At 38.5% G+C, this 17,252-nt stretch overlaps 2 protein-coding genes across 7 annotated transcripts in view; both read right to left on the bottom strand.

Annotated features, from left to right (window-relative positions):
* Positions 1-298, bottom strand: part of DNM1L (dynamin 1 like) — a 42,393-nt gene extending 42,095 nt beyond the window's left edge. For all 4 annotated transcript variants that reach the window (XM_065631651.1, XM_065631668.1, XM_065631661.1 and 1 more), the window contains exon 1: positions 90-298. In XM_065631651.1, coding sequence (XP_065487723.1) covers positions 90-191 — 102 coding nt within the window. In that variant the 5' untranslated portion in view covers positions 192-298. The remainder of the gene's footprint in view (positions 1-89) is intronic.
* Positions 299-8,218: 7,920 nt separating this feature from the next.
* FGD4 (FYVE, RhoGEF and PH domain containing 4) overlaps positions 8,219-17,252 on the bottom strand; it is a 116,401-nt gene continuing 107,367 nt past the window's right edge. For all 3 annotated transcript variants that reach the window (XM_065629005.1, XM_065628996.1, XM_065629013.1), the window contains exons 15-17: positions 16,213-16,353; positions 14,462-14,602; positions 8,219-14,282 (exon numbers count right to left, since the gene is read on the bottom strand). In XM_065629005.1, coding sequence (XP_065485077.1) covers positions 14,025-14,282; positions 14,462-14,602; positions 16,213-16,353 — 540 coding nt within the window. In that variant the 3' untranslated portion in view covers positions 8,219-14,024. The remainder of the gene's footprint in view (positions 14,283-14,461; positions 14,603-16,212; positions 16,354-17,252) is intronic.

Raw genomic sequence — 17,252 nt, 5'->3', positions numbered from 1 at the left:
ACTTTGCCCTCAGGGCGGTGAGGGCCGGCACCGCCCGCTCCCCCGCCTCGGCCTGGCCTGCCCCGCCGCCCCGCCCCGCCTCACCTCACCTGCGTGCCCACCACCACGATCTGCGGCAGCTGGATGATGTCGGCCCCCACCGTGTTGAACACATCCTGCAGCTTGTTAATGACGGGGATCAGCGCCTCCATAGCGGCGCGGGGAGGGCAACGGCCGGGGAAGGCGTTGGCGATGAATGGGCGCGACGGGCAACGGCTCCCGTCAGCCGCCCCCTGCGCCTGCCGCCATTGGAGCCGGCCCCCGCGCACGGCGCGGCTCCCAGCAGGCTGTGCGCGCCCGCCGGGCGCAGCGCGGCCGCGAACGCCGCCGGGCATCATGGGAGTTGTAGTGCAGGGGGAGACCCTGAGGGCGCCCTCTGGCTTGGGGAGCGCCCAGGGGGCCGAAGGCATTTGGAGGTCATGGAATCATTTTGGGTGGAAGAGACCATTAAGATCATCGAGTCCAACCATAACCTAAATCTAGCACTAAACCGTGTCTCTAAGAACCTCATCTATACATCTTTTGAACACCTCCAGGGATGGTGACTCCACCACTTCCCTGGGCAGCCTGTTCCAGTGCCTGACAAGCTTTTCCGTGAAGAAATTTTTCCTAGTATCTAATCTGAACCTTCCCTGGTGCAACTTGAGGCTATTTCCTCTCATCCTATCACTTGCTACTTGGGAGAAGACACCAACACCCTCCATGCTACAACCTCCTTTCAGGTGGTTGCAGACAGCGATCAGGTCTCCCCTCAGCCTCCTTTTCTCCAGGCTGAACAGCCCCAGCTCCCTCAGCCGCTCCTCATCAGACTTGTGCTCCAGGCCCCTCACCAGCCTCGTTGCCCTTCTCTGCACTCTCTCCAGCACCTCAGTGTCTTTTCTGTGGTGAGGGGCCCAAAACTGAACACAGGATTCAAGGTGGGGCCTCACCAGTGCCGAGTACAGTGGCACAATCTCTTCTCTAGTCCTGTTGGCCACACTATTCCTGATACAAGCCAGGATGCTCTTGGCCTTTTTGGCCACCTGAGCACACTGCTGGCTCATGTTCAGTTGGCCGTCAATCAACACCCCCAGATCAGACAGCACAGTCTCTGTAGTCTTGTATTACAAGCCATTCCTAGGTTTTATTCTCTTTTTTGGCATGATGAAGCTGATCCCCTCTGAGGATCACCAGTAGCAGTCCAGCTGGCGAGTTGAGGCACCACAGGCAGCCCGTGTGGGGCAGACAGACTCTTGGTTGCCCGGGGTGCCTGCTGGAGGTAGTTGGCAGCCAGCAGCATGGGGTGCCCACATTTATTCACGGCACTATGTTTTGAAAACCCTTGAAAAGCAGGAAACAACCAACTGTGTGTCCTCACTGCCCTCACCACTGCTTCACCAGGTGTGGTGGTGCTGCTGCCTGAATACAGCGAGGAAAGGCGCTAAATGGCAAATTGCTGGACTTTGTCAGCATCTGGTGTCACAAAGCCAACAGAGCAGGAAAATAAAACTGCTGGGGACAGTGAGGAAGCATTATGGTGGTCTCTTCAAGGATGGAAAAGAACCATAGAAGATCTGGTCCTACAAACGGTGCAGCAAAAATAACCTTCTCCCGTTTCTGTTCACATATTGAGAATTACAATGCACACATTTAAAACAGCTATATTTATTCTGTTTGCTTTTTTGTGGATATTTTTGTTTTCACTGCAAATCTCTGAATGTGAAATTTTTATAACTCAGATGCACAATTGTAGGTTTGGTTGAGGTGTCTGGCAGGGCTTGGGAAGTGGGAAACTAAGGGAGACCTAATACTCAGCTGCATTATACAAGAAGATAGAATGAAACTAGAGGATGACTTGTGATGTGAGATCATAACAAATAGGCTGTCTGATCTCTAAATGTTTTTCCCTTGAATGCATTTTCTCAAAGATAAATTATGAATATGCTAGCACAGAACTGAATTCTGGCTTTATCTTTTCTTGTAAGCTAACAAAGTAAAAATGCTTCTGAAAGTTTCAAGTTCTGGAGGATATTAGATTTTTCATTCGTATTTTATGCAAGTTAACCTCTTCCAATCTTCATGTCTTGAAACCCTCAGATGTTGAAGGAAAGAACATACAAAGGAAATATGTTCTTATCTATATATCTTTACAACAAAGTTTCTTGTTCTTACCCAGGAGATTTCACACTGCTTGTCAGAGGACTAATATTTTGTAATAAAAGCCTAAAGATGGCTAAGCAAATTCTAACACTCAAATGTTTGTGTATTCAGCACAGAGAGAAAGAGGTAATACATGTAAAACTTTGTGAAGAAGGTCCTGAATGACTTATTGATGAGGAGTTCTTGTCATAGCCACACAGGCATGATTTTCCAGTAGTTTCATCCATTGGCTTTCAGTGTGCTGGAGCCTATTGCTCTCAGAGATCATCAATACCAGGATGCCATTCAGCATCTGCCTCTCCAGCTTCCAGGACAATGGTGAAAGTTCCTTGCATTGTACACCTGACACAGCAAAAAGTCTTTCTAAAGGGTTTGCCATTCCCTGTCTAGCATCGAGTCTTGTCTCCTCTCCTTCCTTGAGTCCCTGGAAGAAAAAGAAATTTTAAAAAGGTCATCCGAATAGAAGCTGCTGGCACCTAAAGTAGATAGATAACACCAGCTTATTTCTCTGTGTGATTCTCTTGTCTTGCTGCTTTCATTTTGCCAGATGACCTCGTGGACACCACTGTGAAATGCAAAAAGTGCAACCTGTTTTCTGTTTTAATTTAGACCAGAAGTGGGTCAGCTTGGAAAGAATGTAGAACTGGAAAAGGGGTCAGAGAGGGACAGCAAGGATGATGAAAGGTGTGGAACAGCTTCAGTTTCAAGACCAACTAAGCAAGCTAGGAGTCTTCACTCTACAAAAGAAATGGCAAAGGGCAGGGAGGGTTAGAGGTCTTTGTAATCATTAGCAGCCTGGAGCAGATGGAAGAGCATCAGTTTTGTTTGCTCTCCCTTCCAATACAAGTATTTGGGGAGCATCTAATGAAACTAGAAGGAGCCAGGTCAGAACAAAGCAAAGACAGTAGCCCCTCATGGGTGGCCTGTTGAGCTCCTTGCCAAAGGATGTTGTAGACCATAAAAGTTTAAATTGATTCAAGAGGTGTTTAAGGGTAAGGAACAGAAATGTATGGCATATAAATAAATAGGTATGTAGGAATCAAATCTAGTTCTGAATGTTTCTGGGCTGACAATGTTTGGAAGCTGGGACCAGTCTCATGCAGAAGCACCATGTGTACTTGCCCTTTAGTCTGTCCCATTATGGCTATTCTTAGAATTTTATCAGTATAATATTTCAAGAATTATACAGAGCAAATATCAGTTCCTGAACCAAGTTGAGATAATGTAGCCTGCCCAGCAGAGATGTTGAAAGGCCTGTCAAGGGCTGGATATATTCAAATGGAGAAGCACAGTGCAGAGGGAGGAAGTGAATTAATGAAGGAAAGCAGGAAGAAAGTACTAAAGAAGATATAAGACTAAGAAACATCAGAATGCAAGGTTGAATGCATTGTACATTTCTGGCTGAACAGTGAGAACCAGAAGTGCCTCTGCTATGATGTCCTGCACCAACTTAGAAACTCCAGCACTTACCTCAGCCCAGTTGAGGACAGTGCCAAAGCAGTCAACATTTTAACAAGCAGTGGTCAACTGTAGCTTTAATTTTCCATGGCCAACCTATGTTCTGCTGAGCAAGAAACATCAAAGACCTGATAAAAAGCAGTAGTAGTCAGACTGGTTATTTACTAAATGTTAATTGACATGAGGAAGCAGGAGCTGCCACACTGAATCTGACCTGATACCTATCTACCTCAGAATCTCATCTCTAAGACCATCCAGCATCAGCTTTCTGGGGAAAACATAAAAATAGAGGAATAAGATCTTCTGATTCCAAAATGTGTGTTAAATAATTTTGATATTGCTGTAAGACCTGAAGTAGACAGTTCAATATTTCTTCCATTTTATGTTACTGGAAACAAGATTGCTTTATTTGCCATGTAATAGGGCTTTTTTGTCCCATCACGCTAAATTCTTGGCCCCAATGACATCCTGTGACAGTAAATTTCATGATCTAATTATGCACAGTGCAAATAACCCAATTCGGTGTCAGTTTTAAATTTGTCATCTTCTAATTTCATTATAAGCTGCCTCGGTTTTATGTTCGAAGTCAAGAGAACAAAATTTCCAGTCTTTCTTCTCCGTGATATGAATTTCTTTATAGTTTTGCATCATCTGCTTCTGGTTTTGCTCGGATAGCTGGAGTCTCTTTATGTTGACATACTGACAGTAGTGGACAAGTCATTTGCTGTTTAGATTATGCCAGACAAGGAGACCACAAACTAGCACCTCAGTAAAGCATATTTCCTTGCCATTTTATTTGTTTGCAGAAAGAAACATGTGATTACTGTACTAAAATGTATCAAGTATGTAACATAGTGTTTGCACTGCATACATAATCATACTACTTTGTGCTGCACAAAAACCATTAGCAAAATACTTCTGTAAGTTATTCCTTGCTAGTGTCGCCCTTTGAAATCGTGCAGTACAGTGATTACATGGGTCTGGCAAAGCCTGATTTTTATGTGAAGCCAAATTGAATGGTGTTCTTGTGTTCTTCAGAGCGACCTCATCACAGATGTAACATGTTCTCATAGCACTTACACTAGATGTCTACACAGTGAACACCGTTAGAAGCTGAGACAAATAAATTCCTGAAATCCTTTGACGAAATGACCCTTCATTTGGATGTTCTACAGAGATTTCCCAAGCTGATGGATTGCTAAACCTTGCTCTTTTTTCCAGAAGAAGCAGAAATCAGAGGTTTCAAATCCATAGTCCAGGGACTCTGCTGAACTGCCAAAGCAAGCTCTCCTACACCCTTCAGCTCGCTGCCAAGAAGGTCACAGTGCTGATAGGAATCCCCGAGTTATGTGTTACCTGGGCTGAGATCTCATCTCTAGCAAAACAAAATAATCCTGGTGCAGGGATGCAACTTTGCTGGAGAGTATGATGGACTAAATAACTGAGAGTTCCTTATATTTTCTCACTCTGTCCACAGGGAAGTTATTTATCTAAATTCATCGAATGTTTGAGGTGTTACACAATTTTTCATAATCATGCTTGCAAAACTGAAAGCAGGTTTCAAGTCAAGGAAGGGGCAGAGCACAGAGGGGAAGAGCCACAGGGCAAACAACAGTCAAAGTTCATCAATCAGTAACAAAGCCTGAGCACTCTGGTGTTTGTAAGACATCAGCGTTTCTTACAAGGGTAACAGAGGTAAAAGCTTTGGCTGGAGGTGAAAATGATCTCTCTATCGTTCTGAGCTGCAGTACAACAGTGCTCCACCTGGCAGGTGGGGTGGTCAGATTTATTGGAATAACAAACACAACAGTAACACTCCAGTGTTTTGCAGTCCAGTTTTAAGGTGAAGACTTTTTACTTTAAAGGACCTGGGTTTTGGGAATAAAGGCAATAACCTCCTGTCTGCTACCAAGAAAGGAACTTTTTAATTGGAAAACTAAATGCACACTTAGCATTCAGCTGAGGCAATACAGCTACACAGGAAAAGAAAAAAACCTTACCCCAACCAAACCTCACCCCAACCAAAACGTGCTGATATTCAGGAAGAGTTGAGCTTGTACCTCCTACTTCTGGATCCAGTACTTTAAATAAGGCTATCTCCTGTGGTCTTTTAAAGATAAAATAATATGCCAAGAGGAACATTTTTTAATTTTTTATTTTGATAATACATGTTTTCTTGTGCATTTCTCTAAAGCAGGGACCCTTACCTAGAGTTTGGAAAACTGAGTTTGGCATAGTATGCTGAAACATGTTCAAAAGAAGAGAACACAAAACATCCAGCCTTTAGAACAAAAGCTCATGAAGTCAGAGATGCAAGTTGAGTGTTCAGCGGATCCAAGAGAAGGTTCATTCCCAGGTGTTCCCCACACAAGTTCTGCAACTGCCTGGCTCTGAGACAGGGGTAGGAAGGGGCAGAAGGGAATGTGAGGCTACAAGAGACCAAAGAAAGAGAGTGTAATCCTGGATTCCGCTCTCAAGACAATTTCTGTTTCCAGAAACCTCTGGAATCTCCAAGTAGGGTGGTATTCAGTAAAACTAATGTGAAGAACTTTCGGGATGTAGAAATCTATCTGCAGCCCACTAAGTCTTACCCTAGATTCTTAGCTAAGGCTCTATTCCATGCTTCTGACAGCAGAGATTTTCTTCGTTTAGTGAACAAAAATATACTGAAATTTGGTGGTTGAAATTCTTAATGAATTCTCTTGATAAGATCCTGATAGTTGGAGGCTACTTGAAGTTGGACTAGAGATAAGAATCATTAAAACAAATAAACAAACCAACCCAAACTACAGGGAGTGTAGCTAACAACTGGAAAACTTACCCTTGTATGTGATGGATTCTTCATAACTTAAGACTTTAAATTATGGTAATTTGAAAAATATGCTGTAATACAAATAGATAAATGAGTTTGAGATAGAGAGCAGGTAGTACATCTTGCTCATGGCACCAGAGCATTATGTTTTTGAGACATAGACAAAAATTAGCAACACAGACATGGGGCAGACCTCAAGCAAATAAACTCAGCTGAGTGTATCCTGATTTACCACATGAACCAGGTGTGATGAGGCTTAATATCGTCACAGCTGCCTAGTGGTCAGGGCCAAGGAGGCAGAGGGTGAGCGGCTCCACAACAAAATGGTCACAATCATAAGGATCGCTCCACTTGCTCATTAGACACACCACAGGAACCTCCAGAGCAGTTTCTTTACAGCAAACAAGCTCCAAATTTTGTGTTTACCGAAGGCAGGCGTGCCATTTCTCTCATGTCAGGAAGCTCACGCAATGCCAGGAACAATTCTGTGGTAATGAGGCAGAATTTGTCAGGCTCTTAGGGAGAGCCAGAGGAGATGCCACCTACCACTTACTTACGAACCCGGTAGTTGGATGGGCTCCTAGGCAATTTGCTAGAAATATCTCAGTGCTGATTAAACCTGCTGATAGGAACGAATTAAGTAGGAGCTGTGATGACAGATTTCCCGTGGTTTGAATTTTATAATTGTGTTTTCTAATTAAAGCACATTTTAAGGTAAATTCTATTATTTTTGTTTCCATGTAGAAGGCATTGCATTGTGTTTAATGAGGAAAATAGTGGTTTTGGAACAGAGTTAATCACAGGGAAAACAAAACAGAAAAATTAGTGGAAAAAATTATGTAAACGGAGAGGGAAGCATTACTTTCTTTGCTTCATCAGTACTTATTTCAAATACTAATCTGCTTACGGTATTCACAAAGAGAAGAAAAAGAAACTGAACAAAATTCTTGTACGCAACAAGAACTAACAAGCAATACAGTAAATTCTCCTCTCTGTATTTCTCTATATATGTCTTTTCTGCACCATTGTGCATTCTGTACCTGCAGAAGACCAAGAATGAATAAGATACAATCATAACAGGTTTACTGTGTACAAATGATGGAAACTGGAGGCAACTGAAAATGGTTCTGTTACAGGACACTTAGAAAAAGGAGTAGCTGCAGTTTAAGTGGCACTTCCATAAACTGAACGTGTGCTTAGCTAGCAGATGAATTTAAAGAACGGAAGTTGCCTGTGCTGAGGTTCATGATCCATCTAATTACCTGATCATTTTTGCTTTGCAGCACCACTTGTATTCAGTGCACGAGAGATGGTGCTGAACAGCTGCTCAATGTTTTGTTTCATCCTTTTGTTCAGAGCAGCACTTGAGTTATACTAAGAATGATATGGGGCTGCACTGAACACGTCCCTTTCTTTCTCCACTTTTCTATCGGGGTGGCAATGAAGAAACCCCTCAAGTACTCTCCTAACGTCCTAGTCACATGGGAGAACATTATTCTCATTATAGAAATATGGATATGAACTGTGAAGGACTGCATCTTTTCCCAGTCTAAGGTGTCACAGCATTATATACAGCCCTTTACTCAGGATCTATCTCCCACCAACTTAGCAGTACTTGTGCATAACCAGCATTTCAGCAAATTAGCTACCAATGTTTCAAAACAGATGGTCACACATAATTGGAAACACAGTTTAAAGATTTCATTAGCAAAGTACACAGTAGGTGGACAAAAAGTCAACAAGCAATACTTATTTAATGATGCTTTTATTTTACAGGATACAAATTTCAGTACTCAACAGGAATTAAAGTGCTTAATTTGTACAATTCTCCACCCACCTTATGACCCAATATACATATATTACAGAAAATATATACAATATCTTCAGATTTTTTTACATTCCTGTATTTTTTGACCATAAAAATGACCACTTACGTTTGCACAACTTACAATGGCATTTATGTTTCACCTTTTTAATATTCTTCACGTTATTGCAAAGCCAGAACAAATTTACACCTCTTCCAAATATTGGTATTTTTTTTAAGTATTTTTGCAATTAAAATTGTTTCCATAATGAAGGAGAATTAACATGTATAGCCTATAATTCTGATGTCAAACATTACAGCTGATCCAGTTCCCACTAAAATTAAATGTATTAATCCACATTGAGGGCTTCAGAATACAAAACATGCTAATAGAAAAAAAAAACCAATACTTCTATTGCAAACTGTTCCCTATAGGCAACAAATTTAACATCTTTCTTAAAAATCCTAGGGCACATACATCTAAAAATGCTTTGACATAGTTCCGCCTTTTCTAAATGTTTTTACCATAAATAGTTAATGAATCTACAAGGATGAACTATAAGCTGGAGTAGATTGGTGTTATACAGTGGAAAACATGTTTTATTCACAGAAATCTGCTTGAAGATTTTAGTAGAGAAAAACCACGTTCTACCTTCACTTGTGCTAGGAAGAGGAAGGGGTGAAAGCCAAATGCCATAGTTGAAGTCTGGGAAGAAATTTAATCCCAAAGTTTTAAAGAAAGCAGATTGAATGCCTTACTGAATTTAGCGTGTTGGGTCTTTTTGTGTGTGTGTAATTAGGCTGAAATAGTAAACATGCCACAAAAGTATATCTGCTTCTCTCATTTTTTTCCTCTGAAAAGCATACTCAACACAGTCAATATACATTATATCTTGAATGCAGCATAGTGCATTTATTGATTGTAAAATACTGCTTGAAAACAGGTCACCTGAATTATAGTCTCAAATACATAAATACACTTATATACATATACACACACATATGTGTATATTTACAAACATATACAATCATTAAGTTAATTTTACGTTCTGTTAAAGGAAAAGGATTTAGGAAACAATCTGACTAGCGGATTAAAACTCCTATCCAAGGAACATCACTACAGTCCCAGGGACCAGAACCAGGCAGGTAAATTCCTCATACCAACAGGGCCAGAGACTGGAAATAAAAAACTTAACTCCATACATTTCATTTCAGATTTCAAATAACAGTACACCACAGACTAAGAATGATGCCCATTTCACCAACGGATTTATCTTCAGGATAGTCAGTTCTGTCATGAAATTATTTCTCCAGTCATTTATTCTGGGATATGTATTTCAAGCTGCTTACATTCTCCTCTATATCAATTATCTCCAACCGAAACCTGTCTGAAGTTCAATGAGCGCTATGATTCCAGATGAGACATAGTAAGTAAGCAGCTCTCAAACTGGTGAAATCTTGATTTTCTACAAGTGTCTTTATATCATGTAAGGCAGATTGTACATTAATTTAAATCACTGAGGGTATAATAGCTCCAGCAGGTCTCCGCTAGTTTATACCAGCTAAAGATCTGTAAATACATTTATGGAGAAAACTCCTTTTTTATTGCTTAGAATTATTTCTACATGGAATGTTTATTTCTCTCTTGAAAGCCTCTCCTTCAGTATTGAGAACAACTGCCCTCTGTTCATTTTATTTATTCTTGTTTTGAAATGAAAAGCTGACCAGTTTTTATACTAGCTATGTGGTTATGTAGGTTAAGAAAACAAAAAACGACCAACAAACAAAACACAAACAAGAAAACAACAAAACCCAAAGAACCTGTCAAGTGTTTCCAAATCTTTCCCACGAATTTACATATAACTTTTTTTTTTTTTTTCCTGCTGACTCCACTTGGAACTCCTTAGAGCATACTTCTATAACCTCATCTAAAATTTACTCAGGTGCTAGTGTATTTTTTCTACATTTAATCAGTGCCTTGGCTTCATCTGTAATTTAACAATAAGAAGAATAAAAGCCCTCTTTTCTATCAGACGGATTTAGCATCTTTGAGGTGATTTATAAAGCACTTTGAGATGGTTTGCATAAAAAGGTGCCACTATTTATTAAATACATTTAAAGTGGTTTAATATTCTACTCCCAATAGAGGAGAATGTTTTGTATTCTCAATATCTATTCTGTACATAAAAATGAAATACATTTTGGAATAAACCAAACTACTCAGTGTAAAGGGATTTGAAAGTACTAGATGCTATCGATTTTACAGCAGCTCTTCAACAAAGCAGGAGTACGTGACACCAGAAAACCATTTTTAGAGGATCTAGAAGAATGGTGCAAACATGCAGATGTCACAATACACTATTTTTCCATGATAGGGGAAACATGAATAATTTTTAAAAAACATATTAATGATAAAATTAAACCATTGTTCTGGTTGAACACAGATAAAAACGCACAAAACAACTTTTGATTTGCTTTACATTGCATGGAAGACTGATCATTTTTAAAGTGAGAAACAAGCATTTCTTGAGCACAAGAATTGCAAACCTTAAATAATTCAGCAGAGCCATTCACATACATTCATGTATTATGAATGAATGCTTAGTTATAGTTTATACCTTACACACACAGCTTTATGCTAATATATGTTTAATGCCGTTAAAAAAAAAATTTAACAGCTGAAATGGGAACAACCTATCCCTTATTATAATTATGGTTTTAATTTGACTGCTTTGGTCACGATACTTGAGCCACAGCAGTTACTACTTTGAATTTGTTCCTCTGTGGTCAGAATTTACAATTTAAAGTTTTAGATGCTGTAAGGGGGGGGTTGTCTGTGGAAAGTGGAGTAAAACAGGGTGGTTAAATCTATAAGCAGCTTCTCCATCTTCTGATCTCCTTTAACGTTGATGGTACGTGCTTTTCCTACAATATACACACAAGAACCATACATTTCAGTTCCAAGATATTCTGACTCAGAAGAGAACAATTCTAACCAAACAAATGATTATGGGAACATGAAATAGTTTGCACTAGGGTAAATAAAATATCCCCTGCTATATAAACTTTAATGGCTGAGAGCAAACATGAGGCTAACATCCAAATAAATAACTCCCAATACTAACTCCATCTCAAAATTTTTATGCCCAAATGTAGGGCTTCGTCTGGGAGATGCTGAAATCACTCAAGCTGCTTCAGATACTCAATACCACTATAAACAATAAAGCAGCTGAGAAATTGCTGCTTCTAACCATTTCTCTAATCATTTATCTGGAATAGGTCTTCCTACTTGGCTCAGAATTAAGTTTGCAGGAGCTTAGAAAACAGAACGTATTACATGACTGCAGTCATACCATTGCATTATTTTCAGAGTAGCTCAGTCAGTCTTATCTGGGGACTCCTTTAAGGCAACTTCTCCCCTTACACTCAACCACTTGACCATGGGAGACAATGTTTCTATACATTAGGATGTTGTAAGATGATCCTCTCCAGATCCCACGATTGCACTTGAGACTCTTTTAGAAGATACCCACTTTCAGGAGATGACTGTGTCAGAAAGCCATGGAGAGTTGTTCTTGCTTACCTGAATGTTACCCCATCCCTCACCAAGGTATACACAAGACAACACATACTAGCTAGGGAGACCCAGGCAACAATTTGATGGTACTCACCAACATGAATCCATATGGACTTGAGCTGCCCATAAATAAAGATAAATACAGCCGACAGTAGAAATAACTTTAAATCTCTTAGAGAATTACAGAAGAGCTTGCACATCAGATAAAAGTAATACTAGGGTTACGTGCAGAATGACCTGGACACATGGAGCACCCAAAGAATAATTCAGAAATGACATGCACGAAGTCAGCTGTAGAGTTAGTACTCTACAATGCCATGTCCTGAAAATTACTAACACTAGTTTAAAGCTTCGAAGCCTAAAATCCATGGTAGATTTTGGATTTGTGCAGATGAGAGCAAAATCCAGCCCATTAACATGAAGTTGAGGGACATTCTTTTTACCGAAGAATGATACACTAAAAACAGAGGTTACTTTAACAATCCTTTAAGTGCTAAATATTTTTCCCCCTATCATGTCACAAAAAGAGTAAAGTGGGAGTTCAATTAATACTTTGTCTGGAAATCTCATTATAAAAAAGCAACAATTTAAATCTGCCCCCATGTTACTAATAAAACTGGACTTGAACCTGAGCTCTTCAGCTTGATGTGATTTAAAATACACATTGCAGTTATATTGAGAAGACTCTTGAATGTTCTTACGACAAGTTGATTGCACAAGGTACCTTTTTCCTTCCTTTGATGGGTCAGGAAAGGACAGATGGCAGTGATTTTAATTGTCTACTTGATAGTCAATCGCTGCCTCTGAATTTATCATATTTCATCCAAGGATGTTACAGTAAAAATTTTAGGGAGGTCGTTTGCCATTTTTTATAAAAAGCCTAATAGCAATGGAAGTTTATAATGGACTTAATACTGTAAAGCCAACAAGTCTTCACTCCCACAGCAGAATGCAAATAATGTCAGTTAATGCAACTTGAGATTTGCAGGCTCAGACCTCATACTAGATTTGTATAAAGCAGGCTCCACTTTACAACAGTAATCCTTGAAGACTGTTGTAATAAATATTACAGTATCTAATCTTCTGCAAAAATTAAAACTTTTAAAGTTCAAATTTTATTTTGTTCCAGTAACCGTAAGAGCAAAAATACAGGTTCCCAGAAGGTTACTAGAATCTGCTGCTTTTCCAGACCACATACTGCATTTGAGTAATGAACTACTGCACTCCTAAAAGAGAACGGTGATGGGATACCTAAGAAAGGCAACTAGTCTTTTAAGCATAACTTGAACGTATTTGTCCATTGCATGCCACTTACATTACTGCTATGCTTTTAATGCATAAAAATATCAAGACCATTAAATGTCTGCTATTAAAACAAATCACTGAACAGTATTTGTTAATTTAGGACTGTGTTTAATTTCAAATAGAAAACATGCTTTTTAAATAAATTATTCACTAATAGGAACCCAGTATCATGAAAATCAAAGCAAAAATCAAGTATTGTACATTTTTAATACTGTACATATATTATATATTGTTTTCTCATATTTTAGGTATTCGTCTAGATTGAAAAATCATTAGATTGTTTCCTTGATAAATTGAAATTTTAAAAGCCAATATACCTGTGAAAGCAATTTGCATTAATTAAAAAGAGACAAGTGAATACAACATATGTACAGATCTGTGGAATTCCATCTATAAACTACATACATTAAACCAAACTGTCCCTGGATATTTAACTACAGATCTATTTTGGCAATGTGGAGGTATATCTTTCATCCTGTTGCAAGTCCTAACATGTAAGTAGGAAGCTTCAATATTTGCGTTCTTAATGAAAGTAGCAAACACTAACCAAAGAGCAACTGGATTTTCGAAAAAATTTGCATCACAACAAATAGTACAGTAAAGTTAGTACGCATTTTAATAGCATTCACATTTTTTAAAAAGTCTCTGAAATGGACCTGTACATCACTTATTGACAGAACATAAATATAAGAAAAAGATCCCTAGAAAGACCAGAATTTTTCCCAAACATAAAGTGCTAAGATGTGTACGGTAGTAAGAAGTTTGTTTCTTTCTTTTTTTTCTTTCTTTTTTTTTTTTTTCTTCCTTGATTGAGCAAAGAAAGGTTAACACAAGGGTTAACCACAAATTCAACTGAAATCTCTTAAAAATACCACGTGTGTTCTTGAGCTTCAGCATTCAGACATTTTAGAAGATTCAGGTTGCTCTTCTAAATTCACTTGCAGTTCATTTTGACATTCTGGCGTCTCACCTTTGACAGCTAAATGGATAACTTTTAGCCATTTCTGTTTTAGTTCCTCATTGTCCGCAGCAAAACTGTGCACAGACTTAGACTGGGTCAGTTTGAAGCTGTGCGGGAGGTCGGCACTTCTTGGAGTGTCATCTACTGTGTAGCCCAGAAGTGGAATTGTAGCCAGAGCTTTAACATCCTAAGAAGGAGAAGTTCTTGATTAAGAACAGCCAACTAATCTGCCCACTACCTCTTGTTTACTATACAGGTTGGCAAAAACACTTGGGTCCTTCCTCCATTCCCAAGCCATTTGACTTCTCTTCCTCAGATGTCAGGGACAGTAATTACTAAAATATTTTCCATTTTCTCGGTACATACCTGTGGAGCACCATACATATAGAGCACAAGAGCTTCTTGTTTAGGTATAACACACCATGCTTTCTGCCAGGGCTTTGATTTTTCCATGTACTGAAGAAAGCTACATATGACACTATTTCCAGAGACTTCCGCAGATTCAATCTAGGAGACAGTATAAAACATAAAAAGGAAAATAAACTTCATTTTAAAAAGACTAAAAACACATAGAACAGAAAAGCTGAAATACATCACCATTCATATAAAATCTTAGATAACATCTGCAAAACAGCTTAAGCAAATACCAAGTTAAGGACTGGATTTATGCAGAATATTTATATAATGCATACATATAATCACAACGTGTACTCCCTCATCACATATGTAATCGATTCCTTCTTTCATCAGTAATTTTGGATTATACACTTCTAGATCACTCTAAATCTCATTTCGCCACCACAGGTAGCCTTTCTCTGTATCTTAGTATCTACAACAATATCTTATTTATAAGATAACATCATGTTAGGCATGCAAGTGCTACTAACTAGCCAATATGATAACGACTCTATTTTGGCAATCAAAATATTATGACAGGATCAGATGCAAACACATTTCTAAGAATAACAGAATGCAAGCACTAATCCTAGAGAAAAATTAGGTGAATTGCTTAAAATCTGAAGACAGAGTGACATGCTACTTGGGATAAATAGTGATCCTGAGAAGAACAGAAAGAACACAAAATGATTATGTGTTAATATTTCCTTGCATCCATTTTTTTTCCTGCCCCAGTGGTGATGCTGTCTGGATGCTGCAACATGGTACCAACTACTCCGTTGTCATGAGATTCAGCACGCAGACAGACATTTCCAGGAGACTCTATAGCTCCTTCATCTGCCTTAAAAAAGCCATCATGCCAAGAAACACCAGTCTCTTGACCATAAGGTAAGCTAGTGGAGTCCTATGCTCCTTACTCTTTCTCATTTAAGAGACCGTAGTCAAGTGTATTCAAGGCAACATGGATTATGAACTGTATATGGAATTACAATCTGCATCTTATTTTTGCGTTCTTTTTCTGTTGGTCTTCAGCTCAAGGGTCACTCCTTCTCTGCTACATCCCAAGATAAATATGTCTTGACAAAGTTAGGATGATATTTCTCTAATATCAGTCAGGCATTTTAAAAAGGCCTATAAAGGGGGATTTAAGAAACGTCATGGTTAATTGCAATTGTAAGATGCCTATTTCTCCCCTTAATCATAAGAGAAACATAGGTCTTTGTTGTCTAATTGAGACCTTGACTTTTTAGATGTCAAAGGCTGAGAGTAACTTGATGACTTAAAGGTCTGTTGTATACACTGATCAAAACAGTAACTACACAGACTCTGAACAGCAAAATTCTCCCCCATTCCCCTTCTCCTCCATCCCCAGTTTTTCAGTTTGGGTTTATGTTTTCAAGAATCGTTGTAGTAGCAGTGGGTTTTGTTGCTATGATAGCTTAAGTGCAGAAGAAGAAAACTGAAGATTTATAAGGAAAGTTAATGTTTTAACTGGAAAGAAGCAAACAAGCTAAGTTTCATAATTTCCCCTTTAAAAAAAAGTTGTCAGAAACAAAGTAGCATTGTAAAAGATGAATGGTGAAAACAAAAAATCTATTGGATAGGATGAATTTAGTCCATGTACTGTTTCTCAAACAGAAAACAACCCTGCAAGAATGCTACTATTTTTCACCTACTGAAATTGTTTGCAACTCTGCACATAGTGTTTTTAAATTACATACCTCTAAGATGCCTTTCTTCTTCTTTTCTTCACTGTCTGTACAACCGATTATAACATGATAGCAGTCCTTACAGACTTTGTTCAATTTATTGCCGTCATATTCAAGATGTGCCTTATAATCAGAACATTTCCAGCAAACAACCTTACAAACAAAAAAATATAAGCAAATATATGAAATGTAAGTCTTTATAAAACTTTATGAAAACAGAATTTAACATTAATATTATTATATCTAATTAGTAATATTTGTTTAATTATACAAAACAAGATAGATAATTGCTTTGTGGTGATTGTTATGTCAACAGTAACTTAATTGAAAAGAACGGTTTTTCCAAATTTGTGCCACGGCTTCTTAACTAGAAGTGCTTTTTACTACTTACCTGGTGGGAACTTTGTATAAAATCACATTAGGCTTTCACTTATATCTGTAGGTTAAAAAATAGAACCAGAATATAGCACAAACCATGCTGCTGGAAGAAAATCATCCAGTTTGTTTAGATGTCAGTCTGAAAAGGTACACTTATTTGGTTTTCTACATAACTTCAGAAATGTAGAACTGAGATGCACTTTTGATGATTAAAAAATTAATAAAACTAGAAATGGTTAATTTTTTAACCTAAGAAATATTAAATTTACAGTTTCAGAATCTGCTGCTGAGTACACAGCATAAACCAGTGTCACACTGGCTTTTGTCTTTTCACAAAACAGATACAGAAAACTGAAATGCAAGAAGATCTGAGAGAAGTTCTTTCACTACAAATATTTTTCCACAGAAATGTTCTTTCAGGGGAAAGAGAGGCCCTACACGAAAAGCATGAGTGCAGTTATTTCAAGAAAGAAAGGTAAACAAATGGATCTGAACCACTCAAACACCTCAACAAATTTTTACTGTGGACCAGGGCTCTGCAGTATTAATCTAGATCACTACCTTCAACTAGTATCTCTTGAGAATACTAGTTAAGTATTTCCAATTAGTTAATGCTGGGAAGACACTATCACTGATCCAAATTAATTCCCATGAAAATATGTTTAAAATCGAAG

This window comes from Caloenas nicobarica, chromosome 1, assembly GCF_036013445.1.
Source record: "Caloenas nicobarica isolate bCalNic1 chromosome 1, bCalNic1.hap1, whole genome shotgun sequence".
In the NCBI taxonomy this organism is placed as follows: domain Eukaryota; kingdom Metazoa; phylum Chordata; class Aves; order Columbiformes; family Columbidae; genus Caloenas; species Caloenas nicobarica.
The sequence above is the reverse complement of the archived record's forward strand: the minus strand, read 5'-3'. Positions and strand labels throughout refer to the sequence as shown.